At 42.2% G+C, this 24,308-nt stretch overlaps 1 protein-coding gene across 1 annotated transcript in view; it reads left to right on the top strand.

Moving 5' to 3' along the window:
* Window positions 1-273: 273 nt before the first annotated feature.
* AGBL1 (ATP/GTP binding protein-like 1) overlaps window positions 274-24,308 on the top strand; it is a gene marked incomplete at both ends in the record, with an annotated part of 65,173 nt that continues 41,138 nt past the window's right edge. The window contains 3 exons of the mRNA XM_009709271.1: window positions 274-289; window positions 638-769; window positions 3,172-3,265. Coding sequence (XP_009707573.1) covers window positions 274-289; window positions 638-769; window positions 3,172-3,265 — 242 coding nt within the window. The remainder of the gene's footprint in view (window positions 290-637; window positions 770-3,171; window positions 3,266-24,308) is intronic.

The following is a 24,308-nucleotide window of genomic DNA, read 5'->3' as shown; positions in this document are numbered from 1 at the left end:
GAGGAGGCCATGAAGATCATCCAACTGGAGCACCTCTCCTATGAGGAAAGGCTGAAAGAGTTGGGGTTGTTCAGCCTGGAGAAGAGAAGGCTCCAGGGAGACCTTAGAGCAGACTTTCAGTACTTAAAGGGGGCTTATAAGAAAGATGGGAACAGACTTTTCAGCACAGCCTGTTGCAACAAGACAAGGAGTAAAAGTTTTAAACTAAGAGAAGGTAGATTCAAACTAGATATAAGGAAGAAATTTTTTACAATGAGGGTGGTGAAACTGGCACAGGTTGCCCAGAGAGGTGGTAGATGCCCCATCCCTGGAAACATTCAAGGTCAGGTTGGATGGGGCTCTGAGCAGCCTGATCTAGTGGAAGATATCCCTGCTTATTGCAGGGAGGTTGGACTAGATGACCCCTAAAGGTCCCTTCCAACCCAGACCATTGATTCTATGATTTCTATATGGTGATTCTAGGTAAATTCCATGTTTTCCTGTTTTCAGTGAGAATAATGCTCATCTAACTCACTGATACATTTGAATGCCTTTGTTATGGGATCTTGAGTTATCAGGTTTGGTGCAAATAAGTTTATCAGCACTGCTGCAAAGACCTGGTCTTTGTAACAGTTTGATTCTTACTTGCTTTTCACAGATAGGAAGTTTGGGCTGAAAGTGCAGAAGGCAGAAGCAACTGATATAATACTGAGCTTGGCAAGAAGAAACCTTGGCCACCACCTCCAGCTCACCCACTGCCTCTGGGTCCTGCGGGTTTGTGCTTCTAATGGTGAGTGCCTGGATTTTCCTCTTTTCCTCTGTGTGACAACCACTAGAGTAGTTTTTTTAGTCATTCCAGTACAAAGAGACATCATTCCGGGTTAAGGTTAGTGCCTGCATGCACCATTAACATACAGAATCAGGCACAAAAGCCAGAATGCCCATAGAAATAGGTGCTCCCTAAGGGGCCTATATAGCCTTTACTCTATATTTCATCTGTGGGCTATGAAAATGAAAGTGCTATAGTGAAAAATATTCATGGCAATGATCTCCTGTTCTACAATATAGACAGTCAACTCATTTGCTCTGAGACTTATGTACCTTAAGTCTCTGTGCAGTTCCCATTACCATAACAGTCAAATGTCTCACTATTGTTGATTGTATTGATCCTCAGAGCAGCTCCATGAGGAGGCAAAATACAGGTGGATAAACAGACTAATTCAAGGTCTCTCAGGAGGTACATATTAGATCCTGGTCTTCTGTCTAGTATCCCCACCTCATGCACTCTCCCTGCTTTTCTCGCTTGGCAATGCCCTCATATCAAATGATTCAAGCAATGGGATTTCCAGTATTCTCTCCCAGAATCAATTCCGATTCATACAGACTTTCACTGCTATAGAGCACTGAGTTCATCAGCACAAATTTCCCTTTGCTCACTCTAACCCTTTCCTCTCCTTCCCCACATGCCTCACCCAGCAGATAGTTCTTGACAGCCATCCTGTCTGCAGTATGCTATATGCATCCTAAGATTTAGCACTCCTGGCGCCCAGCCCTGCAGGTCCCTTCTATCTGTACAGGAGCTAGCTTCATGCAATGGGTTTTCTCAGGCAAGCAGCCAAGCCTCGACATTCATCTCCTCTCCCTGTGATAGGCAGTATTTGAAAGGCTGAGTGTGACTGAAAATGCAGCCAAGGCCAGAAGCTGAAACGTGCCTTTATTTGGGTTTCACAGCTGTGTACTGACCCTGTGCTGCCTCCCACCCAAAATGATGATCTACACACTTCCCTGCTCCCTGCTTCAGTGCACCTGCATCCCAATTCAGCTGCAGTTTTTTCAGAGGTTTTTAGGATGCACACTGCAACCTGGCCTCCTTTCTGTTAATGTCAGACCCTAGAACCCTGCCTCTGCTCCTTTACTCTCCAGGTATCTCCAGCACTCTCCAGATGTGCCTCTCCCTTCCACAAATAACTTTGACTTTGTGGGCTCTGTGGTCCAGCTGGGAAGCTGCAGGGGAAGTGAGGTGAAGGTCTGTGTGGATGTGGTACCAAATTAGGAGATTACATGCTCCCAACCTTAAAAATTATTTTTATGGACTGGAACTAAAGAGGATCCAGAAGCATATAAAACTCTGAGAGTGCTTAGGTTTGAAAGCAGGAAAGATGAGTCTTTCTCAAAATCTCTTGCACCAGTTCTTTGCTCCGGGTTGCTCCCTTCACAATCTCTGCCACCAGTTGTGTGTGGCAGTCCACGTCGTGCTCTGGGGCAGGATGACTTCAAGCAGCCTTGTTGACCGCCCTGTCTCTAACGAATTAACAGCTATCATGAAAGTAGCTGGCAAACCTTGCAAAGCTTTCCATCACAGGTCAACTTGGCGGGGACACAGTAGGACTGCAGGAGATGATGGGGCCCTCTGGCAGCTCTCTGATGACCACTGGGAGATATTTACAAAACAGCCAAAACCCAGCAGTGGGCAGGCAGCCAGGTCTCCCTCTGGCTGCTGTTGATTACTGATCCTTTCACCCTGTTCGCTTGCATTTAATATTTCAGGGCTGTATTCATCCCTTCTTTGCACAAAGATCCTACCTCATAGTGGGGAGGTCTGGCTAAACATCTAGTTTATGCATTAGGCATTTTTGGAATAGATTGCAAGTCTATCTATAAAAGTTCCTAGTGTGTTAGCAAGTGGAGGATTAAAGGTAAAATTGGCCTAGCTGAAATTAAGCTTCATTCAGAAGCAGCCCTGCCCCCCAAAACCTCTTCTATATTGCTGAATAACAGCACAGAAAGAAAACTCTGCCCTCCATGCCCATATGAAATAAACTATCCTCATGGAGTTGCTTGTGGGAAATGTGGGATAAATTTGAGCCTTATCATTTTGCTGGGAGATGAAGCTATTTAACCATAATTTGTTCTCTGGAGAGTACAATATTTACAGGAAAAGTGGCTTTGGGGAACTCGGGGAAGAACTGAAGGACTGGTTTTGCGTTTAATCTTGGCTTAGGTTGTGCCAACAGACAGCTTTGTGTTTCAATTTCTGTGTTTGTAAAATGACCTGTGAAGTTCAGTTGGGAGCCCAGAGAAATCTGGTCATAACCCTAGAGGCAGATGCTCCCTACCCCACATCACCTCTAAACACAACGTTTGCAGACCGACTGCTTCAGATCTGACTGCTTTTCTCTTTTATTGGCTTAGTTACCACAGGAACCACACTTGGCATCAATGGAGCCATGGAGCTGATTTTCAAAGTCATCACCCCCTACAGCAAGAGACACGTCAGGACAGTCAGGTAGGCAATAGCCCAAAGGGAACTCATCTTTCCAGGACAGCAAGAAATAAAATTTTTGTTCCACTTGAAGAGGCAAAGAAATCAGAAATGGATGCACAATTTCCACTCACTTTAAATCTGCAGAGGTTTTTAAGGGGCAGAAATAGTTCCCTGAAGGACACGTTAATGCTGTGATTCATCATATGATTCATGCTGGTGGCCATTTATTTGTAGTGTACCCTATACAGTGATGGCAGTTTGATTGCAAGGTATTTTCCTTAATTTCACAGTCAGGACTGGATTTTGAGAAGCGTGTGCTGGCAGCAGACAAACCAGTCCTGCTTACCCCTTAGCAAGAACCTCCTGCCACCACTGGACCAGGGACAGGTGCAATGGAATCATGCAGTACTGCCTTATCCTCCTTTTGCAGACAGTTGTGACCAGGTCATCATGATATTTTTGAAGTAAAAGACAGTTCTTACTAGCATTAATCTGGATCTGCTTTTAAGCCCATCCCAAATATTTAAAATAGTTTTTTCTGAAGACAGCAAGTCCATTTTATGTCTCCATCTTAATGCCGAACATTAGTCTCCAAGTTGTCCATTCTGACCACTTCCTCAGATGCCTTTCAAGGCAAACTTTGTAGTTTGTCCTCCACAGAAAGACATAACACATCTCTGTGGCTTGTTCATTACAAACAGGAGGAAGAATTTACTGGTATGAGCTGTGCCCACACAATCACATTTGCTTAAGCAATGCAGAACCTGCCAGTTCTCCCACTTATACATGCAGTGTCATGTGGAGCACATAGTCCCTACTTGTTCGTGCACGTCTCACCAAGGACATGGCAACATTCAGTCAGTTTTGGCTTCTGCATGGACCTGACATGGGTGCAGTTCATGGCTGGTGATTACTGAGGAAATAGCTTTAGGCTGAGCATTGCATATAGGTGAGATGTGGATGGACAGATGTGGCACAACAGTTTCACAACCACTTGGTTAGCTGTGGTTGAAGTGGAGGCCAGTCACTCTGGATGAGGGCACCAATAAATAACGTCCATCCTGCTGTTACCATCAAAGACTGATATCAGTTCTCCCAATATTGCCAGTTACATAATACATTGCATGGGAAGGAATTTGAATTAATTTCCACTAGCCACAGGTAATGAACTTGCATGTTAACATATAGTACTGTTGTTTGCTAAAAGTGCAGCATTCTTCTAGTTCTTCTGCCTATGCGTCTGGGGCTATAAAAGAACTTTGAACAGTTTGCTTTGCTAAATAAGATACTGAGTGGGCCCAGAAGACACACAACTTCCTGCAGTTGCCTTGTTAATGGAAGACAACTCACTTTTGCCTGCATTTTTGGCTTTCTAGTATAGTGCTAAGTAGCTGGAACTGCTTCACAGCTTCAGTTCTCTCCTAGCCAGAGTACCTGTGATTCCTCTACATGGTCTGTCCAAAAGTATGATGTCAGGATGTTTCCTACACAGAGGTTTGTATATTACCCAGCTCAAAGAATATTATCGTCAGGATATTATTCCTAGGATATCTGAGCACTCCCCAAGATTACCCTCAGACCTCATGTTACAACTTGAAGATTCAGGGAACCTGGAGAACTGCTTTATGTATGACAGGGGTGCCTAGGATGAGTTAGACCCAGAGCTGGGCTTGACTTCTGAGGCAACCAAAAGTGATTGGTGTGTTTATGCCTGTGCTTAAATAAGTAAGCAAATTCCACTCAATTCCCTGGTTTCCTTCCTATGGAAGTGTTGGCTGTGATTAGACTAGTGTTATTTCTACTTCTGTGATAGCCTCATAGGTCAGGATCTGTGTGTAATGGGACTTGGGCCTGTATCAGTTCTCCATTAAGCAATGGGACTGGCTACATAAAAGCATTCTAAATGAATTTTGTGCAAAGCTGCTTTTTCCATTTGCTGTTTCCTCTCAGGGAAGTGGAAAACTTCGTATCTGTCACACAATTCTAGCCCGGCTTTTTGCTGAGATTCATTTGGAGATGCAGCTAGTGCTGCTGAGGGTTGTAATGTAGACTGTAAAGCGGTCTAGAATACTCACTTCTAAGCAGAAAGGGAAAGAAATAGCCTTCAGAGAAACACACTGCTTTTGATTTCAATTATTCCACATTATCAGTGTGCAATATTTGGGTTTTTCTTCCTTTTGTCTCATGTACAAGAATTGTTTTGAACTCTTCTGTGGACCTTTTTTTCCATTTGGGACACACACACACCCCCCAGAAAACGCGAACTCAAAATTTCCCTCAATAAAGCTCCAGTTTTATTGCTAACAAGCCATTGTATTTACTGCTGAAAAGCTTGGATTTATTTTCCTTTTGAAAAAAGGTATATTACACATTAATTAGTGTCTACTGGAGCTTCCTCATTGCTAGTTTGGTTTCCTGATTTCCTTTTTTTCCTAAAATAATTGTGCTTTTCTTAAAACGTATTTGTATGAGTGTGCAAACAGAGGATGAAATATTTCCTAGGACCTAGCTCACAAAAAAAAAGGTGATTTGGCTCCCACCTGCACTTGGGTTAACGAGCAAGAACCATAAATCAGCTGAAGCCTGGTAGCCACTCAGCTGGCCTGCCTAGGGCTCAAAGCTGCTTGTTTCATGTAGTAACTAGGAACAGCTGAGAAGGACAATGGCTCAGTGGAGACAGTCTGGTTTACATCAGAAGAGGTACGCAAACCTGTTTTGTTTTAAAAAAATGCTTGCAACCTATTTAAAGCCACTAGTTTCTTATTATTCAGTAGAGACTGTTCTTGTTTGTGGTCTATTTGGAAACACTGCTCTCATTGGGAAAAGCAGCCTCAAGAGATGTTGTTGAGCAGAATTTAGGTCCTCAGACCAGAAGTCCAGGCTGTAGGATTCTTTCCCAGCAATAGTGAATGCCTGGGATAGTTATGGCCTGAAAATCCCAGGCATCTTTACAGTCCTTCAGAAAAATGGAAGTGGGTACATGTGAAAATGTCCTTCTATTTTTTTGAGCGGCTCTAGTTAAAAATTTGTAGGGTGACTAAGAGAGGAAGATTATGGGTGGGTTTTCAAGATGGAGAGAAAGAATAAAAAAGGATCATGTGCTTTGTCTAGTTCAGCATGTGCTCCTGGTCATCTGACACTGGTGTAGCTCTTCCCAAAGTTGCTGTGGCTCTGCTGAAATCTGCTGAGTGGGTTATTTTGGGGTAGTTAGTTGATCACAAAAACATCTGCTTCTTTTTGGCTATCTGTATGGAACTTGAAGAGAACACTACTCTGTAACTTGCCGACAGAGGAAAACTCCAAAGTCCTCCCAGCAAGCCTCTGATCCTGTCTTTCTATTTGCTCTTGATACCTTCTGTCTGCTTCATAACTATGTGCCATCATGATTTGCCTTCCTGCTGGGAAGGAACAGCTGGCAAGTGTGGGGGCTGAGATTACCCTTGTTCTTAGATCAGCTGCCAGGAATGCAGCATCGAAAATGCACCACTTCTCTTGTGGATACACCCGCATTCTCCTGTCCTGAGCAGCAGCAGGATCAAGGTCACTTTAAGAATCTGCCCTGGAGAGTGCACTATGAGAGCTATTTATTTAGCCAGCTAAGATGTGGAAACAAGATACATAGTTCTATTTATTTTTCCCAGTGGCAAAGCTCTGGGTTATTTAGAAATAGTCTCCCATGCTCCAAATGACCTTCTCTGGGTGCATGCCAAGTAGCTCTGATTCCCCTGAGACTGTGACTCATGGACTTTATTGGTCTTAGTTAGGCATTTGAGGTCTTCAGGTTGCTGGTGCCATAACTGTGTGGATCTTTCCAGGACTACCCATATCTGAAGTAAAAGCCGCAGGAAAAATGTGAAACTCTCAGGGGTTTAGAGAACTCTTGAGTTAAGCACTGTTAAATCCAAGTGAGATGGAGACTCTAGACTGTCTTGCCCATCTCTCCTGATGTTGTGCTGCAGAGAAAGTTTTCTGATACCTTCTAGAGGGGCAGTTTAAAATAAAGCCGGACAATGTTCTGTTTTTCTCAGTTCTGTTTATGTCAGTAGCTGGGATATATGATATGAGAGTGTGTGTGTGTGGGATGCTCAAATCCTCACTCCATCAACACCTTCTCTAATGCAACATCCTTGATGCCCCACATGGTGCAATAATCCCCGCTCCTTTCATCTGCCACCTTATTTATTCCCTGCATGTTCCGTATCTTCTACCCTTCTCCTACTTTCCAGTGTCCCTTTCAACACCCTTGCTCGTTTTCCAAACTTTCTTGTTCTGAAAGATATTTGGATGTGTGGTGGGCAGCTGGATGTGGAGTGTGATGGGGCAGATGTTTGCTCTCTGGCCAACCAGGAGCTGGGTCTCTTCTGCATGACTCTGTCTCCAGGCGGCCAAGCATCAGATATCCTCCGCAGGTTGCTAGCATGTCAGGTCAAAGGCTTTGGAGGCTGTATGTTGTCGGAGGCTATACATTGTGCAGGTCTCTTCTCTGACTCCTCAAGTTCTAGGCAGATTATCAAAGTGAGTAAAAATGAAAACCCAGAACTTATGATTCTTTCATATGAGGAAGACCTGTGCTTCAGAAAATGGCAAATAATGGTGTGACTTGTGTCTGAGTCATTCACCCCATTATGTTATCATTTTCTGTTGTTAAAAGTTTGGTGGGCAGTCTTATTTCTGCAGTTTTATTAAAATCAATTTAAAGAGTATTTTAAAATGTCTTTGTTTCTCAAAGCTCTTTGTGAGTACATCTATTTACCACACTGAGCAGAGCTGGCGAATGGTAAATGTTTGCTTAAAGCTAGTACGAGAGATTGCAACAAGAATGAGTATTTGTCAGAATTAAAAACTCTCTTTCTCTGAATGTTCACAAAACTTGGCTTTCTGTACTAGGCTGTTCCAGCAAAGTTTGACTACTTAATTAAAAGTGGAAAGTCAATAAAAAAGCTCTGGGAATCGTGCCAAATTAATTCACTACAAAATGTGATATGCAGAAATTATCTGCCTTTGCTCATGTCCAGCATTGCCCACTTCTGACATTTGATCACAATTCTTCTCACTTTTAGTGCTTATTGGATGGCCCCAGCTCCTCAAATGTTTGCTGATAATCTCCCTTTCTGTTAAAGGGAGGAAATATTTTCATGTAACACTGTTCCACCTCAGATGGAACATCTGGACTCCTCACATACTGAAGGAAAAAAGAAGCAAGTTCTCTTCACCTGTATCAAATGGTTGTCTCTAGAAACTTGAGGTGGCTTGGAAGTGTTTATTTTTCTCTGCTGAGCAGAGGATGATTCTGGAGTGGGTAACTTGGAAGTAGAGTGATGGGCATTTAAAGGTTGGGTCAGGTAGATGGTTACTGAGAGATATTTGGAAAATGCAGTGCTCTCCAACTAGTGTCAAGGCTCCAAACTCAGGAGAAAATGAGAACACCTCATGTCTTTTCTTTGGTGATGTATCTTCAGGGGTGATTTGAGGTGGGGAGTAAATCATGAATCTGAAACATGCAAGAATAACGATGACACTGTTGCTGTGGTCAGGAAGTGATTCCCATATCGCATACTTCTGTCACAATGTGAGCTGAGAGGAAGATATTTACTGGAGTACTGAAAGCAGAGCTCATTCAAGTGAAGAGAGGAATGTCCAGGTGATCAAGAGAGCCCATCTAAAGCTAAAAACCCAAATCTGATGGGTCTGTATTTAATCAGACATTGCATCAAATTGACTGAGGAGAATATGAAGGCCCTGGAAATGCTGAGGATATAAGTTAAGAGGCTGCATATAACTTCAAAATAGGCTTTCAATGTACAAATATGTATATTGCTCTGCTATTCTATAAAACCTGTTTTGTTTGCACACAACTGAGAATCTGTTTTCTCATCTTGGAAATCTTGCTTTTGATACAAGACAAAATGTAAGTGTTGAGCCCGTAGTGTTGAAAAGTGACCAAGCTGCCACATCAACAAATGCTTGTGAAAGTGATCCCCTGTGACGTTAGCAACAACAGAAGAAATCAGAACAGCAGTGGGCTATGTCTCTTTTAGACAAAAAAAGAGAGAGGAGACGTGTATCAGATATGACCTGAATACTGGAACTATCTCTTCTGTTAAGAATAATGGAGATATACATGGAAGAGATCCAATTGCAAATGCATCCTAGGCCCAGTGTGGGCAGTTAGAGTTTCCTTAGGCTTAATCCTGGATAGCTTCTTGCTTGTAGACCACCATATACATTTACTGCAATTCCATCTCCTGGATTGTCCTAAACTTTCAGTTATTCTCTGCATGAACTGAGGAACATGTTGTGTGGCCATTACCAGCCAATATTTTGAGAATGAGAAGAAACTCAGTGCACCAACATGGTGATTAGTTCCACTGCAACTGATATGGTTGCTGTTGTGATTGGTTCTTTTTGAGGAATGTTCTACATACAGTTTTATGCCTTTGTTTATTTGGCAACAGTTCCTGATAGGAGATCAAAAACAAATCATCCTTAATTCCTCTTGTTAGTCTGTGTTTTGCCATTAATTGTGTTGAGCAGTTGAGAGTATTTAATTGGAAAGTAACACACGATTCTATTGGAATGTGGTCAGAATTAATCAATGCTTAGTGCCTGCTTATTCTCAGATTGCTATTTGGTTCATTTGATCCCTGTAGAAAATTCACAGGAGGGGCTGAAATATTTCTTTTGAGCTATGTCACAACTAAATGACATGCTTCCCATCTGGCCTTGATCTACGTGGGATTTAGCCTAGAATTCCTGCTAAATAAAACTGGTAAATACTGTTCTGAACGAGATGATGCCAGCAACACGGAAAAAAAGGATTATCTTTAAAATTCTTGTTTATATCAAGTGTCTTTTCAACTTGACTAGTATTTCAGATAACATGGAGCAGAGATGGGTACATCACTGAGATAAGTAAATAAACCCTACTGTTCTAATTTAATGCAATGAGCCACTGTAATAGAAGAAATTATCTTGGAGCCAAAGGTGTCCCAGTTTTATGTAATTCCTTCTCCTCTGTTCTTTTTACAGTCTATGTGGTTTCTCTCAAAGAATGACCTGTTCTAATATTAATAATAAGTTATAAAACCTCATTTCAGACTGATGGTATCTCAGTGCTGCTTTGCAGGGTAAATAGAGTTGCATTGCAGAATTATACTTTACTGGCATTGTACTGTTAATAGCAGCAGATGAGAGAAATTGAAAAATTAAGAGGTAGAGGCAAGCGAGAAAGAGATGCTTTCAGATTAGATTTGAAAATAGATGAAGAACTGATGAGGCAGAGAGGAATGCCATCCACCAAGGTTGTTTCAGATGGCTGGACAAACATGTTGCATACAGAAACCCTGGTGCCATCTCTTGGTAGCCTCTGGTATGGCAAGATCAACCACAGATCCACCTACCTCTGTGGCATTAAAAAATTAGTGAATGAACACTATATAAAGAGAAATCCTCTTCCCATGACATATAAATTTAAGCTTAGAAGCGAGGAACTGGTATAGAAACGGACCCATTTAGTGAGACTGCTATTTTGAAAGAGTTCTTTGCTTTTTCCTTTTAGGTCTAGCTTATGTTTTACATCTATTTCAGGTAGAAGTAACAGTTTGAAAAAGAAGCAATGCTTTCAACTGAAGGCCTCTCTTTGCCTGTCCATTTTTTTTCTTCCCCTTTGGTGAGCTAGTGGGTTATATTTGGAAAGATGGTATGAGGGCAAGTTGCTTCTGTTCTCAAGTTCTTGACTTTTCACACCCAGCGGCTATGGCAGATGCAATTCACGGCTGACCTCACATGATGGCTTTGGGTATGTCTATACCACGGGCAACTCTGTGCTCGTTTCTGCCCTAGCTTTAATTTACCTCTTTCTGCTAACAACTGTTATGGCTTGCAGCAGGGCCTGCAGTGTGGGCTACCCAAGCTTCTTAGGATATATTATCCAGTCTGGGAGTATTATCCATGTTGCGGTATCTGTCTCACTGTTGGTCTTTGTGCTAACTAGATTAAAGCTAACACTTGGGTGCCTCACTGCATTGCAATTGCATTGCCTCTTAGAAGCTCTCTGAGGTGTATCCTGAGGTGTATCTCCCACATGGCTGGGGAAATCACTGTCACTCCCATCCAAATGAGAGGTAGGACTTGATTTCGTACATCAGTTGCATCTCAGTGTTTCCCAGAGTTAAATGAATTGTTAATGTTAACAATGATTCCTTGTAACTGAGTATGATAGTCCTATCGATGGACAGGTCAAGACTGGTGTGTACTGGTTACGCTAAGCATTTTCTAAGTAGCAGAGAAGGAACAGAGTGGAATAAATCAAAATTTAAAAAATGAGAACAGAGCTAGAAGGATTACAAAATATTTTTCAATCTAGGAAGAAAAACGTTTTGGGATGACTTCTGGAAGTTGATGGGTTATCTGTGAGATCAGGAGCAGCTTGTTTACTCCTCATCTAGAGGTGCAGAGGGAAGGCTTTCACCAGTGGTGCTAAGGCTATAAAAGTAAAAGAGGCAAAAACTCTAATGGTAGAATAGAAAAGATCTCTTGTGTCTGAAGTGCCAATCTGAGACATGGTGTGTTACTGTGGGCAAGTCTCCTGAGATCAGTCTTTTCATAAGCTTAATGCAGACACTTAAAACTGCACCTTTCTAATGCCTTCCTAAGGGTAGTGAGGGTATGGTCAGTTGTGTCTGAGGCATTTGGTGAGGACAGAGATAGAGGGGGGGGAAATGAGAAAGAGGAGAGAAAAGCAGTAGTGAATTTGTGAAAGGTTTTAGGCTTAGGTAGGATGCTGTTGAAGTGGGCTGTGGTATGAACGTGGAGCTGGCAGAGTGACAAGAGGGTTGAGCATCATGGTTATGTGACCTTGTAAGCACATTTGAGGTGGATGTTAAGTGCCAAAGCTTTCTGAAAGCATCAGTCAGACAGCCCTGGGGGACTGGGACTGGAGGGAAGGGGTTTCTAAGCAAAGCTTATCTGCATTTACTCATAGAGGTGATGAACAGGTGCCCACCCTGCCTGTTTGCTGCATCTATTTTCCTGCATCAAAGACACAAAGACAGAATCCCCCTTCAGAAATCACTGAGTTGGGTAATGATGTGAATCTCTGATAGAGGCCAGAAAGTTAGTAGATAAAGCTGAGGGGGCTCACTTCTGTGTTGGCACATATGAGAGCCCAGGAATCTCCTTTCCTTTGCCTTTCACTTGATTTATTGCCATTTCTCCTCCCACTCAGAAGGCTGTTACCCTTACGAAGGAGTAGAAAGCAGCTATGAAATCCTCCCCACAAAAGCTTTCAGTCCAAAGCTAGACAAGGGAAACTTGATGGAAACAATGAAAGGAAGCCTCAGTGCAGAGCTTCTACAGCAACAATTTTGCACAATGCTGGCCCCAAGACAGGTGCTGTCTCCACAAGGAAAAGAGCCCTAAGAATTTCCTGGGGTTGCTGTGGCTTTTTTCCAGCTCCACCAGTGCTGGCAATGCTGGCAGGTGAAGTGTAAGCCAGTCTCCAGAACTATCAGTGGTTTTAAGGGGCAACAGTGATTAGACGTGCCCTGAGCAGAGTTATATGACAGAGTGTCGACAGTGCTTACCAACAGCTAGGATTCCCTGCCCTGATAGCACTGTTGGAGCTTCACCAGCTGTAGCAGCAGTGGGGTAGCTGGTTTTAGCAATATAGAGGCAACACAGCAGGCTCATTTCCAGTGGTCAGAAGAGAGAGCTCCAAAGCCTTCACAGTCTCTTTCAGGTTCTTTTGGCTAGTTATCAAACACTGATTATAGAGAATAAGAGAAATCATAAATACTAGAGTATTTACCAAGCGCAGATGAAATTAGTTTTGTTAGGGAGAGAAGGGTTTGTAACATCAGTTCTACAGACGCAGCACAGGTCTCATGGCTTGCTAACACTGGCAGGGCTCTTCTTGGTCTCTTCATCTTCAGGGTAGCACTTGGAATGGCAGCAATGCCAGTAAAATCTGTAAATAAACCCGGACTTGAGCTGCTGTGGGACGTCTTCAGAGACAGGGCTTGGAACATGGAGGGGAGAACCTGAAAACTTGAGGAAGTGGTTGGTGAGGAAGAAGAGGGCTTCCGACTCCTAATACGGCTGGAGCTCTGGGGTTGCGAATGGAAATTCCCCCTGAAGTGTAAACCTTGGAAAGGTCATGGCTCTAAGACTGAGTTTTTACTGTCGGGCTGCAGCAAGAGCCAGACTACTGCAGAACAGAGAAGAGAAAATCATCCCGTATCTTTGGCACATCTATTCCACGTGTCTCTTTCCTGTGTAAAATGGATATAGTTTGGGCCTTTTGTGGATCATCAGACATACATTGCAATACCACAACAGCTCTCACTGTCTACTCAAATGCTTCATTTCCTTCATGTTTTCATTGTTGTTTTAAATTGCACTTGCATATTTGTGGTTATTCCAGTTTTCACCATCTTCCAGATTTTTCTGTGTAGAAAAAACAAGGGCACGTGGGAGAACCATCCAGATAATGCTCATATTTTTTACTGTGCTTTTTAATTATTTGTCCCTATCCTTTCATTCTTATATTTACAGCTCAAGTTCTACCAGCCTTGGCTTTGATATGGTGTGTTTTCAAATCCCAGAGTTTGGCTTGATTATATCAGATGGAAGCTTTCCAATAAAAAGAGAGAGGAAAAAAAAATACTAACTTTTATTACTTAAACTTCTGCAAATTACTGCTTCAAAAAGCCCCTGCAGTAATGCCAGTGTGATATGGCAACTTTCAAACAGCAAATAGCAGGAGAATTTGACCCAGTATTTGCTGCATTTTGGCTTGTTACCGACTTTTTCTTCCTTCTAAATCTGCCAGCTAAATGTTGTGAAGAACAGGCAGCAGCACTAAGATGTGACCAGATTATTGCTTAATAAGGAATTATATTTGTGTTAACTGAAAAAATTCATGAGTCTGTGGTTGGCTGGATCAGCCACAGCAGCCAGATGCTGGTTTTCAACCAGCCTTGCAGCCTCCAGCATGGTGTAGTGACCTGTATTGCACTTGAGGTTAGTGCATGCTGTCTGCTCTCAAATCTTGCTGGTAGATGTGGTGATGAAACCTGAGGCTGCACTTTGGCTGCCCCTGGTAGTACAGTCTTCTGCTCATCCCCCCAAAGCCTTAATGCATCCTGCATGTTGAATCTCAGTCACCAGCTGGGCAAAGTGCTATATGGAAGGCAATATGCGTGATCTAGCAGAGAATACTATTTCTCTGACTCTTAGGCATACTACTAAACTAAATATACTACTCTTTCTTTCTCAGGACCCCTACCTATGCCATTCACATTGCTGTCTTATATAGCCTATTGTTGTTCTTTGAAATGCTACGTATCTTGAGGTACTGTGGTTGCAGAGCGCCTCATCTCTGACCTGCAGGTTGTCTTCCCTGCAGTAAGATGTTCTGCTTCTGTCCTGCCTGAGCTGCAGAGGTAAGGACAGGACAAGGACAAATTCACAGCAGGTGTTGGAGTGGTGGTGCATCTGCTACTGCTTGAGGCTGTGGCCTTTTGTGATGGTGGCTCAGCCTACTTGCACAGACAGCTTCTGCAGAAGATGCATCCTCATTTGCAACATCTGTCCTATTTAGTTTGAACCTAATCACGTCCTCAGGTGACTCTTCTGCCTTTCCTATCACAGCTTGGAGATCTTATCTCTGGAAAGCTGCTGCAGGGCAGTGTGAAAGCTGTTCACTTTCCACACTTTGGCTCTTTTTTCTGCAAAGATGTGTCTCTGTGTATACTGCACAATACAGCAGTATCCTCATTTCCCCCTCCCACCTGTCAAGCAAGATGGAAACCACAGAATGGCAGAGGGACGTGAGTAGCAGGATGGCTTCTTTTTCTGCTAAACCTTTATTGAAAATCCCAGGCAAGTTAATAAACTTTCCTCCCTGCTCTGCAATTACAACATCTATTTTCCCAAAGCCTTCATGCTTACTGTACTTACCTGTGGCAAAACTAGTTGGTACTATATATTTCTAGCACCATTCTACATGTGTTTTGCAGTCTTCTATTTTGACAACACAGAGTGGGTAAAAGTGGCATTTCTTTAGCATACAAGACAGATTTGAAAAATTTCTTATGAATTGGCTATTGGTGTTGACTGAAGGGATATGGGTCAGTGAGGACTGAGTTGTCTGAATGAATGTCTGGATTTTCAGAGATATTTAGATGTGTGAAGAAGAAAGGGAATGTAACCATAACAGAAAGCCTCTGATCAGGTTAAAGGTCTAATTCATACAGTTAAAAGGTGTTCTGACCTTAGTATACAAAGGGGCTTTGGAAAATCCTGCTTAGTGCTAGCTGCGTCTTTAGACATAAAAATGCCTTTTAAATTCAAGGTAAGACACCTAATGTGAATCTGTAAGAATGTTACTTTGTTTCTCAAGCATGTTTATGCATTGTTCTCAACTTGAGACTGACTTAACAGTACAAATTAAGCTCAGTATTGTGTACACACACAAATGAATACCCCAGTATTTCCAAACCTGTTCATATTCGGCAGCATCTGTTAAGACCGTCGAACTGTAAAGTGCCCAATTCACAGTAAATTCAGTGCTGAAGGGCTAAGTATGTGTGCGAGGGAACACAATCATCAGAAGAGATGAAAAGTTGGGGTAACTGAAAAACAGAAGAAAATTGGTGTCAGCTTCTGCATATTTTCTGCTATATATTTTGTTGAAATTCCACTTGCATGTGAGCTTTTCAGGCAGCTCTAACTCTGACCGTCATCCTTTGGGATTTAGGTAAGAGCAATATATAGAAACCACCTAACCTGTGTGCCTAACAGGGAAATTATGCTTGCCTACTTGAGAAGCACAAGCAGATTGATAAATGGAAAGTTGCATGCAAGAAGATTAATAGGCATGAATTTCTCTTTCCATTTGCTCCCTACTGCAGATGCGGTTGTAACACTGTGTGTTGTCAGTGTTGCAGCTGATGTGTAAACAGCTACTCAACACATTGGGTGTACGGTTGGACTTGATCTTTGAGGTCTCTTCCAACCATAATGATTCTATGATTCAAACCATGGCCTTAGTAGTAGTGGCAGTCTAACTGGACAGTCACCACTAGGCAGAACTGAATAGGGCTATAGGGTTATATTGTGACGTTATTGCCAATTCACAACCACCTGAGTTGCATCTTGTCATGCAGCACAGGGCGAATGATTTCAGTAGCTATGCTTGCATGAAATAGCTTCTTGCTCTGGCATATTCAAAGAAACTCTGCAAGCCAGCTTTCTTCTCTAGAGGTTTTAAGCTTTAAGTTTCCTTTGGCTGGACTTTATGGATGAGCTTCATCTGAATAGGACCAGAGGGGAAAGTGAAGTGCCATATAAACTCAAACTGATGGATCTATTTCTAGAGCCTTGTAATATGGAAACAGCACCATTACATTAAAAAGAACTAACAGTTTTTCATCTTGTCTTCAGTATCAGTAATTCGTTCTTTTATCCTGAAGCATCTGACTTTTGCTTAAAGAAAAGGCTGCCACACAAGTCAGCTTTGTTTCTTGGTAGAGATCAAGGAAGATGGTATTTTCTCAGTCTTTCAGCTTCGTATTTCATGTTCTTTTAAAGACACTTAAATTTTACACATTTTTAAAATTAGTTTCCCTGAAAGACGTTTATTTCTTTGCTTAAAAAGACCAATCAAACAAAAAATCTAAACAAAACAAACCTCAATATCTTAAGCAGTGAAATGGCTGGAACTTCTTGAAATGAAAACTCAAATTTCTCATCCGTTGCAGCAGCCTAGTTACATGCAATAAAGGTTGCTATTTCAGACACTGCTGCTTTACAGTTCAAGAGCACCTTTCATTACAAAAGTGCTTTTTAAAGATGTTGTACCCTGAGATTACTGCTGCCTTAGAGATGGTTTGTACTAACCAGTAGTCAGGGAGAACTACAGCTCTTAGCCTTGATTACTTTGAAACCAGCCTCCCTTTTGTGCTCTCAAATAGTTCTGGGCACAAGCAGTGACATGGTAGATACCTCACTATGTGGACTGTCAGCAACACAAGCTGCCCTTGGATATCTCACTGCCAGCAGTTGACAGTATCCATAAAATAAAAATCTTGTAGTTGTTTGTAGGCAATATAATGTGAGTGCAGGTTCATTTTCTGGCATCATAAAGTCCTGGGTACCCCCAAACTCTACCTTCTCTCTTATACTTCACCATCAGAGACTCCTCAGTGGCAAAGCACCTGCAATTCAGTTTCTGTTAATGAGGACAGAAGCCGCAGTTGTCCTGCTGAGATTTGAGCCTAGGGTTCCTGGGTATGTCACCAAGCAGTGCCCTTTGACTTCATCACGCCGTAAGCAGGGTTTCACCATGTACATGCATCGTCTCCCTCTCCCTGCCCTTACTCTGGGTGTACACAGCATTCAGAACAGTTTGAGGCAGAACGATCCAAAAGCAAGCAGAATGGGGCTGGGTCTCTCCCCTGTGCACTAAGCACCTACCTCGCCATAAGCACAACGTGCATGTCAATCTCTGGGGTCTCCAGAGAAAAAGCTGATGGCATGGTAAACTGATAAGCTATGAATAAATTGACAACTAAAGGGTGAGCCAACAGCACTAGGCTCTTTCTCACTAGTAACTGAATTGGGATTGGAAGACAGCTGTCTGGGGAAAGGAGGGGGATTTAACCCCACTCACTGACATGATTTAATTGTGTATGAGATGTTTTGTAGGGCTGTGCAGGTACTTGTTAGCAGATGTGGCCTTGATGAATATCCTCACCACACCTTTTAATCAATCAAGGATAGCATCAAGGCCCTTTCTCAGTCCCCTTACATGTGTCCCTTGGGTGGGAGAGCTGGATTCTCACACTGTCAGCCTGAAACTGCCTGGGTGATGAATGTGTTAAGAATCCTATCTGACTGTGATCCTTCCAGCCCCTTCATCTTGATGTGAATGACAAGCTGTCACAGCCTGCCTCAGCCATATTGCTGACACCTGACCCTAGAGAGGGGGTTGACAGCAATGGGAAATCTTCTGAGGTATGGTTTTTGCCTGAGGAAGCAGTGCCAGCTCCACACCATGCTGTAAGAAATGCCTGGGCATTTTTTTGGCAAGGATTTAAGTGTATTTTGTGTACCTTGTTCTCCTTTGTTACTACTTTGAAGCTAATTAAATTTAGAGCTGTAAAGAATAGGTTGAATTTTTAGGATACAGCTGTCTCTCCTTCTGTACTTGTTGTACACGAGAGAAAGATACTTGTAAGGATGCCTGGAGGATAACCCTGGAGTGACTCTTCTTTCTGGGAGGCAGAGATGAAGGAGGCTGGAAGGCTATAATTTTTCACTGATTTTAACCTAACAGGCTCCAGGGCAGGCAGAGATGTTTGGAAGATGCTACAGTGAAGGCTTTGAGCTGAACCTGGGAACCAAGATATGCTTATTGTCCGATCCATGAGAGCAAGAGAAGACCTCGCACTGGGGCTTGCCATCACAACTATAACTTCTCTATGAGAAGCAGCATATCTTTTGGAGAACACATTGACTTCAGCTCACCAAAATGCAAAATAGGAGAAAATTGTTTGATCTGTTGTAGGGTTAAAAAGCAGGGCATCATCACTCCTTTTGTTGTGAAGTCTTGTTGGCTGTTAGCATTGACTTTGGCACCTGTGCACACTTTTTTCCTTCTTGAGTTAATAGCCATATAAATCTTTAAAGATGGGGAGGAAATATTGTCCACTATGCATTTAACTTCTGTACATTTTTTTGTTTACTTACTAGTTCTATTCAGCAAAATGAATTGCATCACAGAGAATAGGTTCCATAGAAGATGTATATTTGTATTAAAGACAGTGTGTGCTTATTCAGGAAAAAAAAAAAAAAGTTGGTCACTGGAATTGAAGTAACCATTAGAAAAGAAGTGTGTGATTTTTATTCCTTTTCCTTCAGCATTACACCGAAAGCACATCTGTGCACAACAGCTGGATCGCCAAACTCCACCTGTTGGCAGCGTGTGGGACATTGCAGACTGTGAGCAGGCTTTGCCTTTAGCATAAGTTTTAATGCCTAGCTAACAAGCTAGAATTAAAGTGGACGTGATGATGGGTGTTTTTGCGTAAGTTCTAGACCAGCAAAATGCCAGCAGCATAAGCAGCTTTTGCCCACCCACATTTCCAAGACTTGTGAAGCTGCTGGGTTTAAGCCTTTAAAACAAAACAAATCACTGTGCAAGTACCTGCATATTTAAGATCTGTGTTTCTGGGCCACAAGGGAAATGACTACTCAAGGCATCTGTCTCGGATGAGATCTACCTTCTGGTAGGATTTATAAAGCACCTATTGCCATGGTGCCTACATGTTGTTTCTAAATGTCTCTCAGTTGTCAAATGTGAAATTGTCTTTTGAGTGAGTTACTCTGTGACTGTGTAAACTCCAGTAGTTACGTATGAGTCCCAGGGGTTGGAGGCAAAATGCGGCCAGAGAATATGTACACTCGAGGGCACTTAATTCCTTCCAGAGACAGGGGCTATGGAAGCTTATGGGTTTTAAGCCTGTAAGCTGTAATACCTTGAGCTCTCAGTCAGGGTTCCCATTGTGCTAGCTCCTGTAAAAATATATAGTGCGTGGTCCCTGCCCCACGCTGCTTGTGATATAAATAAAAATGACAGCAACAAGTGGGCATACTGTGAAACAGTAGGGTGAAGGGCAAAAGAAGGGAGCATGGGCTGAGGCAATGTGGGTTGCCAGGCAAGGGCAGAACCTTTTCTTACATTTCTATAAAAATAGTGCTTTATGTCTTTATTATCCAGTTGTGATTGCCTTTAGGAATTAGATCAGGCATTAAATTGAAAAGGTATTTAATGAAGCACTAAGTCATTAGGTTTCATTCAAGAATTTGAAGAGGATGTTTCATGTTTAAGCATGGAAAAGGTACAGTCTCGCAGGAGAAGGAAGGCTGGTTGAATTACTTGGACTGATTTGCAGAGCCCTTTTGGATCATTTCTTTGTTCAGTCTTTGTCTTCTCTGCTGTTCCCTGTCCATAGTTCCAAGCTAGTCCTGAATGGGTGGGCACAAACGCTAATGTGCCCTATGAGTCTTAAAGTCCTTTCATGTAGTCCATCATGTGTCTTTTCTTTATCGAGGTTTTCTATTTTCAGGAGTCTCTTGTTTGTTTGTTTGTTTTGTTTTTAATACTGGGCTGGAAGAGAAATAAATTTTCTATTCAAGATACAGAAACAGAGGCATAGTGTTGTCCATCGTGCTGCCTGTGAGCTGAGATCAGAGTGGAGAAGAAAACCCAAGAGACCCTGGCTTTCAGTCTCCTCTGTTTGCAGTGATTTCCAGCTATCAGTGTCCCGATAGCTGAGATCTGAAAGAGTGACCTAGGCATAAGACTCCTTTGTCTATGCTTTTTAGCAACCTGGTTTTACTGGCTAATTCAATTGTGCTTTGGCTTGGGAAGTAGAGTTTTTCTTTGTTGTTTCTCCTGCTTCCTAAGCAGAGGATCTGGAAGTTGTGCTTGTATATCTGTCTGCTAGTTGTACTCCTGCCCAGATATCCAAGCTGCTGACTTGGAAACACTTCAAAGATTTCCATTCTTCAAGTGGCTGTCTCGACTGCTACTACAGGGAGTTTTTAATGTTTTCTGATTATGGAGCAGTATTCATTATTATGCCTTTTAAGATAGGGCAACTTTATTTTTACATCCTTTTTTTGAAATATACGTGAGTATCCTTTGAGAGACGCTGGCATTGACAAAACGGCTAAGAATTTACTAAAGTATTATGACAAAGAATGGAAAATCAGAGGAATGTATCTGGACAGATTTGGCAGATTTTTTAATGATTTTTTTTTCACCCCCATTTCTTCTTCAGACAAATGCAGAGTTCTGCACTGGGCACGCCATCAAATTCTCTGGTCTAGCATATGGCTCATCAAGTCATCTTTCTTGTGCTCTTAAACTTTTCCTCCTGTTCCCATCTTCCTCCCTCTGTCCTTGCTCTGAAGCACAATTTATTATCTCCTTTCTCTCTGTCTTCATGTCCCAGGTTTACTCATCTCATTATATCTTCTGGTGCCAGAAAAGATGCTGTTGGTTTTTCATGTGGTGTTAAGAGGTGGTGATATCACAAACACTGTTTGCCTGGCTCGCTGTAAGCCTATTAATGCATCCATCAGCTTGCTGCTGTTTTTGGTGAAAGTCCATTCTACATTCTCTTCTATGACTTCTTATTTGTTTCCCATAGGGTGTTTTGTACGTTTTAATCTGTTGAGCATCAAAGATAAGTAATATTCTGGGGATACTTGCTGACAGCTGACTTAAAGTGTAAATTACAATGCTGATTTAAAGTCCAAACTTAAAACAAATGCAGGTAGTGTAGGTGTGAACTCATTTCCCAGAATAATTGTGGATGCTAAGAGTCTGCATAAGTTCAAAAGTGCCCAGGCAAGTACATGGAAGCAAAATCCACTAAGAGCTAAAAAGCGTCCCAAAGGCATCATTGCTAGCTTATGAAAACTCTAGGCTGCAGATTACAGGACTCTGAGTCTGTTCTCCAAGTTCTAGCACTGTGGTTTTGCTGTGGACTTATATGCTTCCCTTGGCCGCTGTTGACCACAGAATACTAGACTATTTGGTCTTTCGCCTTAAGCTGGTGCAGCTGCTCTTTTCTGGCCTGACTGATTAACTTTGTGCTTAGAATACCTGTTTCTCATTTCATTTCCACTTTATCTATGATTACAATGTAGGAATACAGGACTACAGCCATTCCTGGGTCACTTTTTTCAGACCCTTTCCTCATTGGCAACTGAGCCTAACAGCCCCATTATAAGCAATTCAGGCTCCCTTTTCAAAGTCATTAGATTGTTTGTCCCATTGCTGCCAAGAGGATGTTTCAGAGCTTCATTTTCCAGTGCTTAAAAACCATCCATTAATTTTCAGTTGAAATTTATTCATGGCCACGTTAAATCCATTTGTCCTTGTGCCAACTTTGTTCTTTAGCTTAAGTAGCTCTCTACCTTCCTCAGTGTTTATTTCTCCCCCACCCAGTGTGTCTATGGAGAACAATCAAGTTGCCTCTCAACCATCATTTTGCTAAGATGACAAAACTGTGATCTTTTAGACTCCTCATGAGATATGTCTCTGTTACCATAATGATTTCCTTAGCGCTTTTCTGCACGGTTCCTTCTAAGTACTGCACACAGTTATTCAGGTGAAGCCTTGTATGAAAACATTCATGCTTTCCTTTCTCCACTGGCAGTGGCTTTCCTGAGACCTTATCTGTCCTTTTCATGGTTGTCACCCTGCTGGGTTGTGCTTGTCCTCATCCTCTAATGGGCTCATATATCCAGGGTGTCCTTCTACTCATTTCCAAATTATTAGCCCCTGCTCACAACTGCAATTTTTATTAAACTCTAAATGTATAACCTTGCACTTTGACTATTGCATTTCATCACATTTCTATTGCTTCAGAACTCAAGAACATCCTGTTACTCCTGAAAGATATTCCATACTCCCTGCTATTGGCAGCAGCTCCTGACTTCACATGGTCAGCAGATTTTGTTAGTATACTCTGACTTTTTGTGCCAAGGTCATTAATGAAAAGATAAAATAAGATCAGTCTAAAAACATCCTTGAGGACTTCCACACATAACTTCCCTCCAGACTAATAATTCGTCTTTCAGCACAACTCCTGTCATTGCCTCTTTAACCAATTCCTTACCCACGTTGCAATTCTTACACTAATCTCTGTGTTCCCCAGCTTGGCTAATAATTTCCAGTGTTGCACCATATCAAATGCTTTACTGAAGTACAGATAAATTAGATCTATCACGTTTCCCTTGTCTAGAAAAATCAGTTATCTTATCAAAGAAAAGTATCAAGTTAGGTTGTCTTGATCTGGTCTTGGGAAGCCCATTTTATCCCTTAAATCTGTTTTATCTGTTTTGCAGTTTACGATCATGTCTTTAATTTTTTTTTTTTTTTTTTTATTCAAAATTTGTTCTAAAGCAATGCATCCTATTGAGGTCAGTCTACTGGATGTGCACCTACTTATGACTAACTGTAGAGTACATGCTGTAGGACATACAGAACACTGCATATTGCTTATGCCAAAACCCCTGTGACGAATTGCAGTACTTGAAGAGATGAAATGTACTAGTTTGGTTCCACTTTATTTTATTGCAATACTATGTACAGGCATGGACTGAGATGAGGATGTGTCTAGGCTGTCAGCCTGGGATGTGGGAAATCCAGCTAGCTACAGCTGCAGGTATGAAATATTGCTTCAGAAGTAGGTGATGATTATGAAAATTTCTGATTCTGCTGAGTGGTGGTGCTGGGTGATACCACCTTTCCCGCCTCCCGCCCCCCCAAACATGTCTGAATCTTCCATCCCACAGTACTTCTGGGTGGATTTACTTACATCTTTATGATAGTCTTGGGTTTCTCAGCTTTACAAGCAAAGCAGTTGTAAACCTGTTCTACCAGGTCACATCAACAGCACAAATAGCTCTTACCCCTCAACTCAGAGCAGACCAGCTCATTCCAAGCCTGGCAAAGAGAAGTGACCAGTGGTGGTTAAGGCTCTTGATCGATTGGCTGTGGTATGGACAGGAAGAGTTTAGGTCTTCTGGGGCAAGTATGATGAGGAATTAGAGAGGATGGAGACTCAAAGATAGTAGGAATAGGAGATTACGCTATCTGAGAACATGGTTTGGGAGGTCTGAGGACCTCTGAGGATGAATGAAGTTGTCTGTATACAATGTGGTTTACAGACCCAGAAAAAGTATTGGTGAATCCAGATTTGCTGATTGATTGGTTGATGCAGGGGGATTGCTGGCAGTGTTGACATTATGACAGTGGTGTAACTCTACTGAAACTCTTTGCAGTCCTCACAAGCACTGCCAAAACAAACTAGATGCCTATAGAAAATCCTTAGATCTCTTCTGCTTGGAGGCAGAAATGCTCCGGTCCTTCCTTCATTGCTCTACTCTTCTGGCATGTGATTGAGACATCACCTTAAGCCTGCAAATCTAGGTATGTAATGTAGTCTCCTTTACAAGATACGTACTTGAGTGAGAGCTTTGG

Source organism: Cariama cristata, unplaced genomic scaffold, assembly GCF_000690535.1.
Source record: "Cariama cristata isolate BGI_N322 unplaced genomic scaffold, ASM69053v1 scaffold981, whole genome shotgun sequence".
Taxonomy (NCBI): Eukaryota; Metazoa; Chordata; class Aves; order Cariamiformes; family Cariamidae; genus Cariama; species Cariama cristata.
The sequence above is the reverse complement of the archived record's forward strand: the minus strand, read 5'-3'. Positions and strand labels throughout refer to the sequence as shown.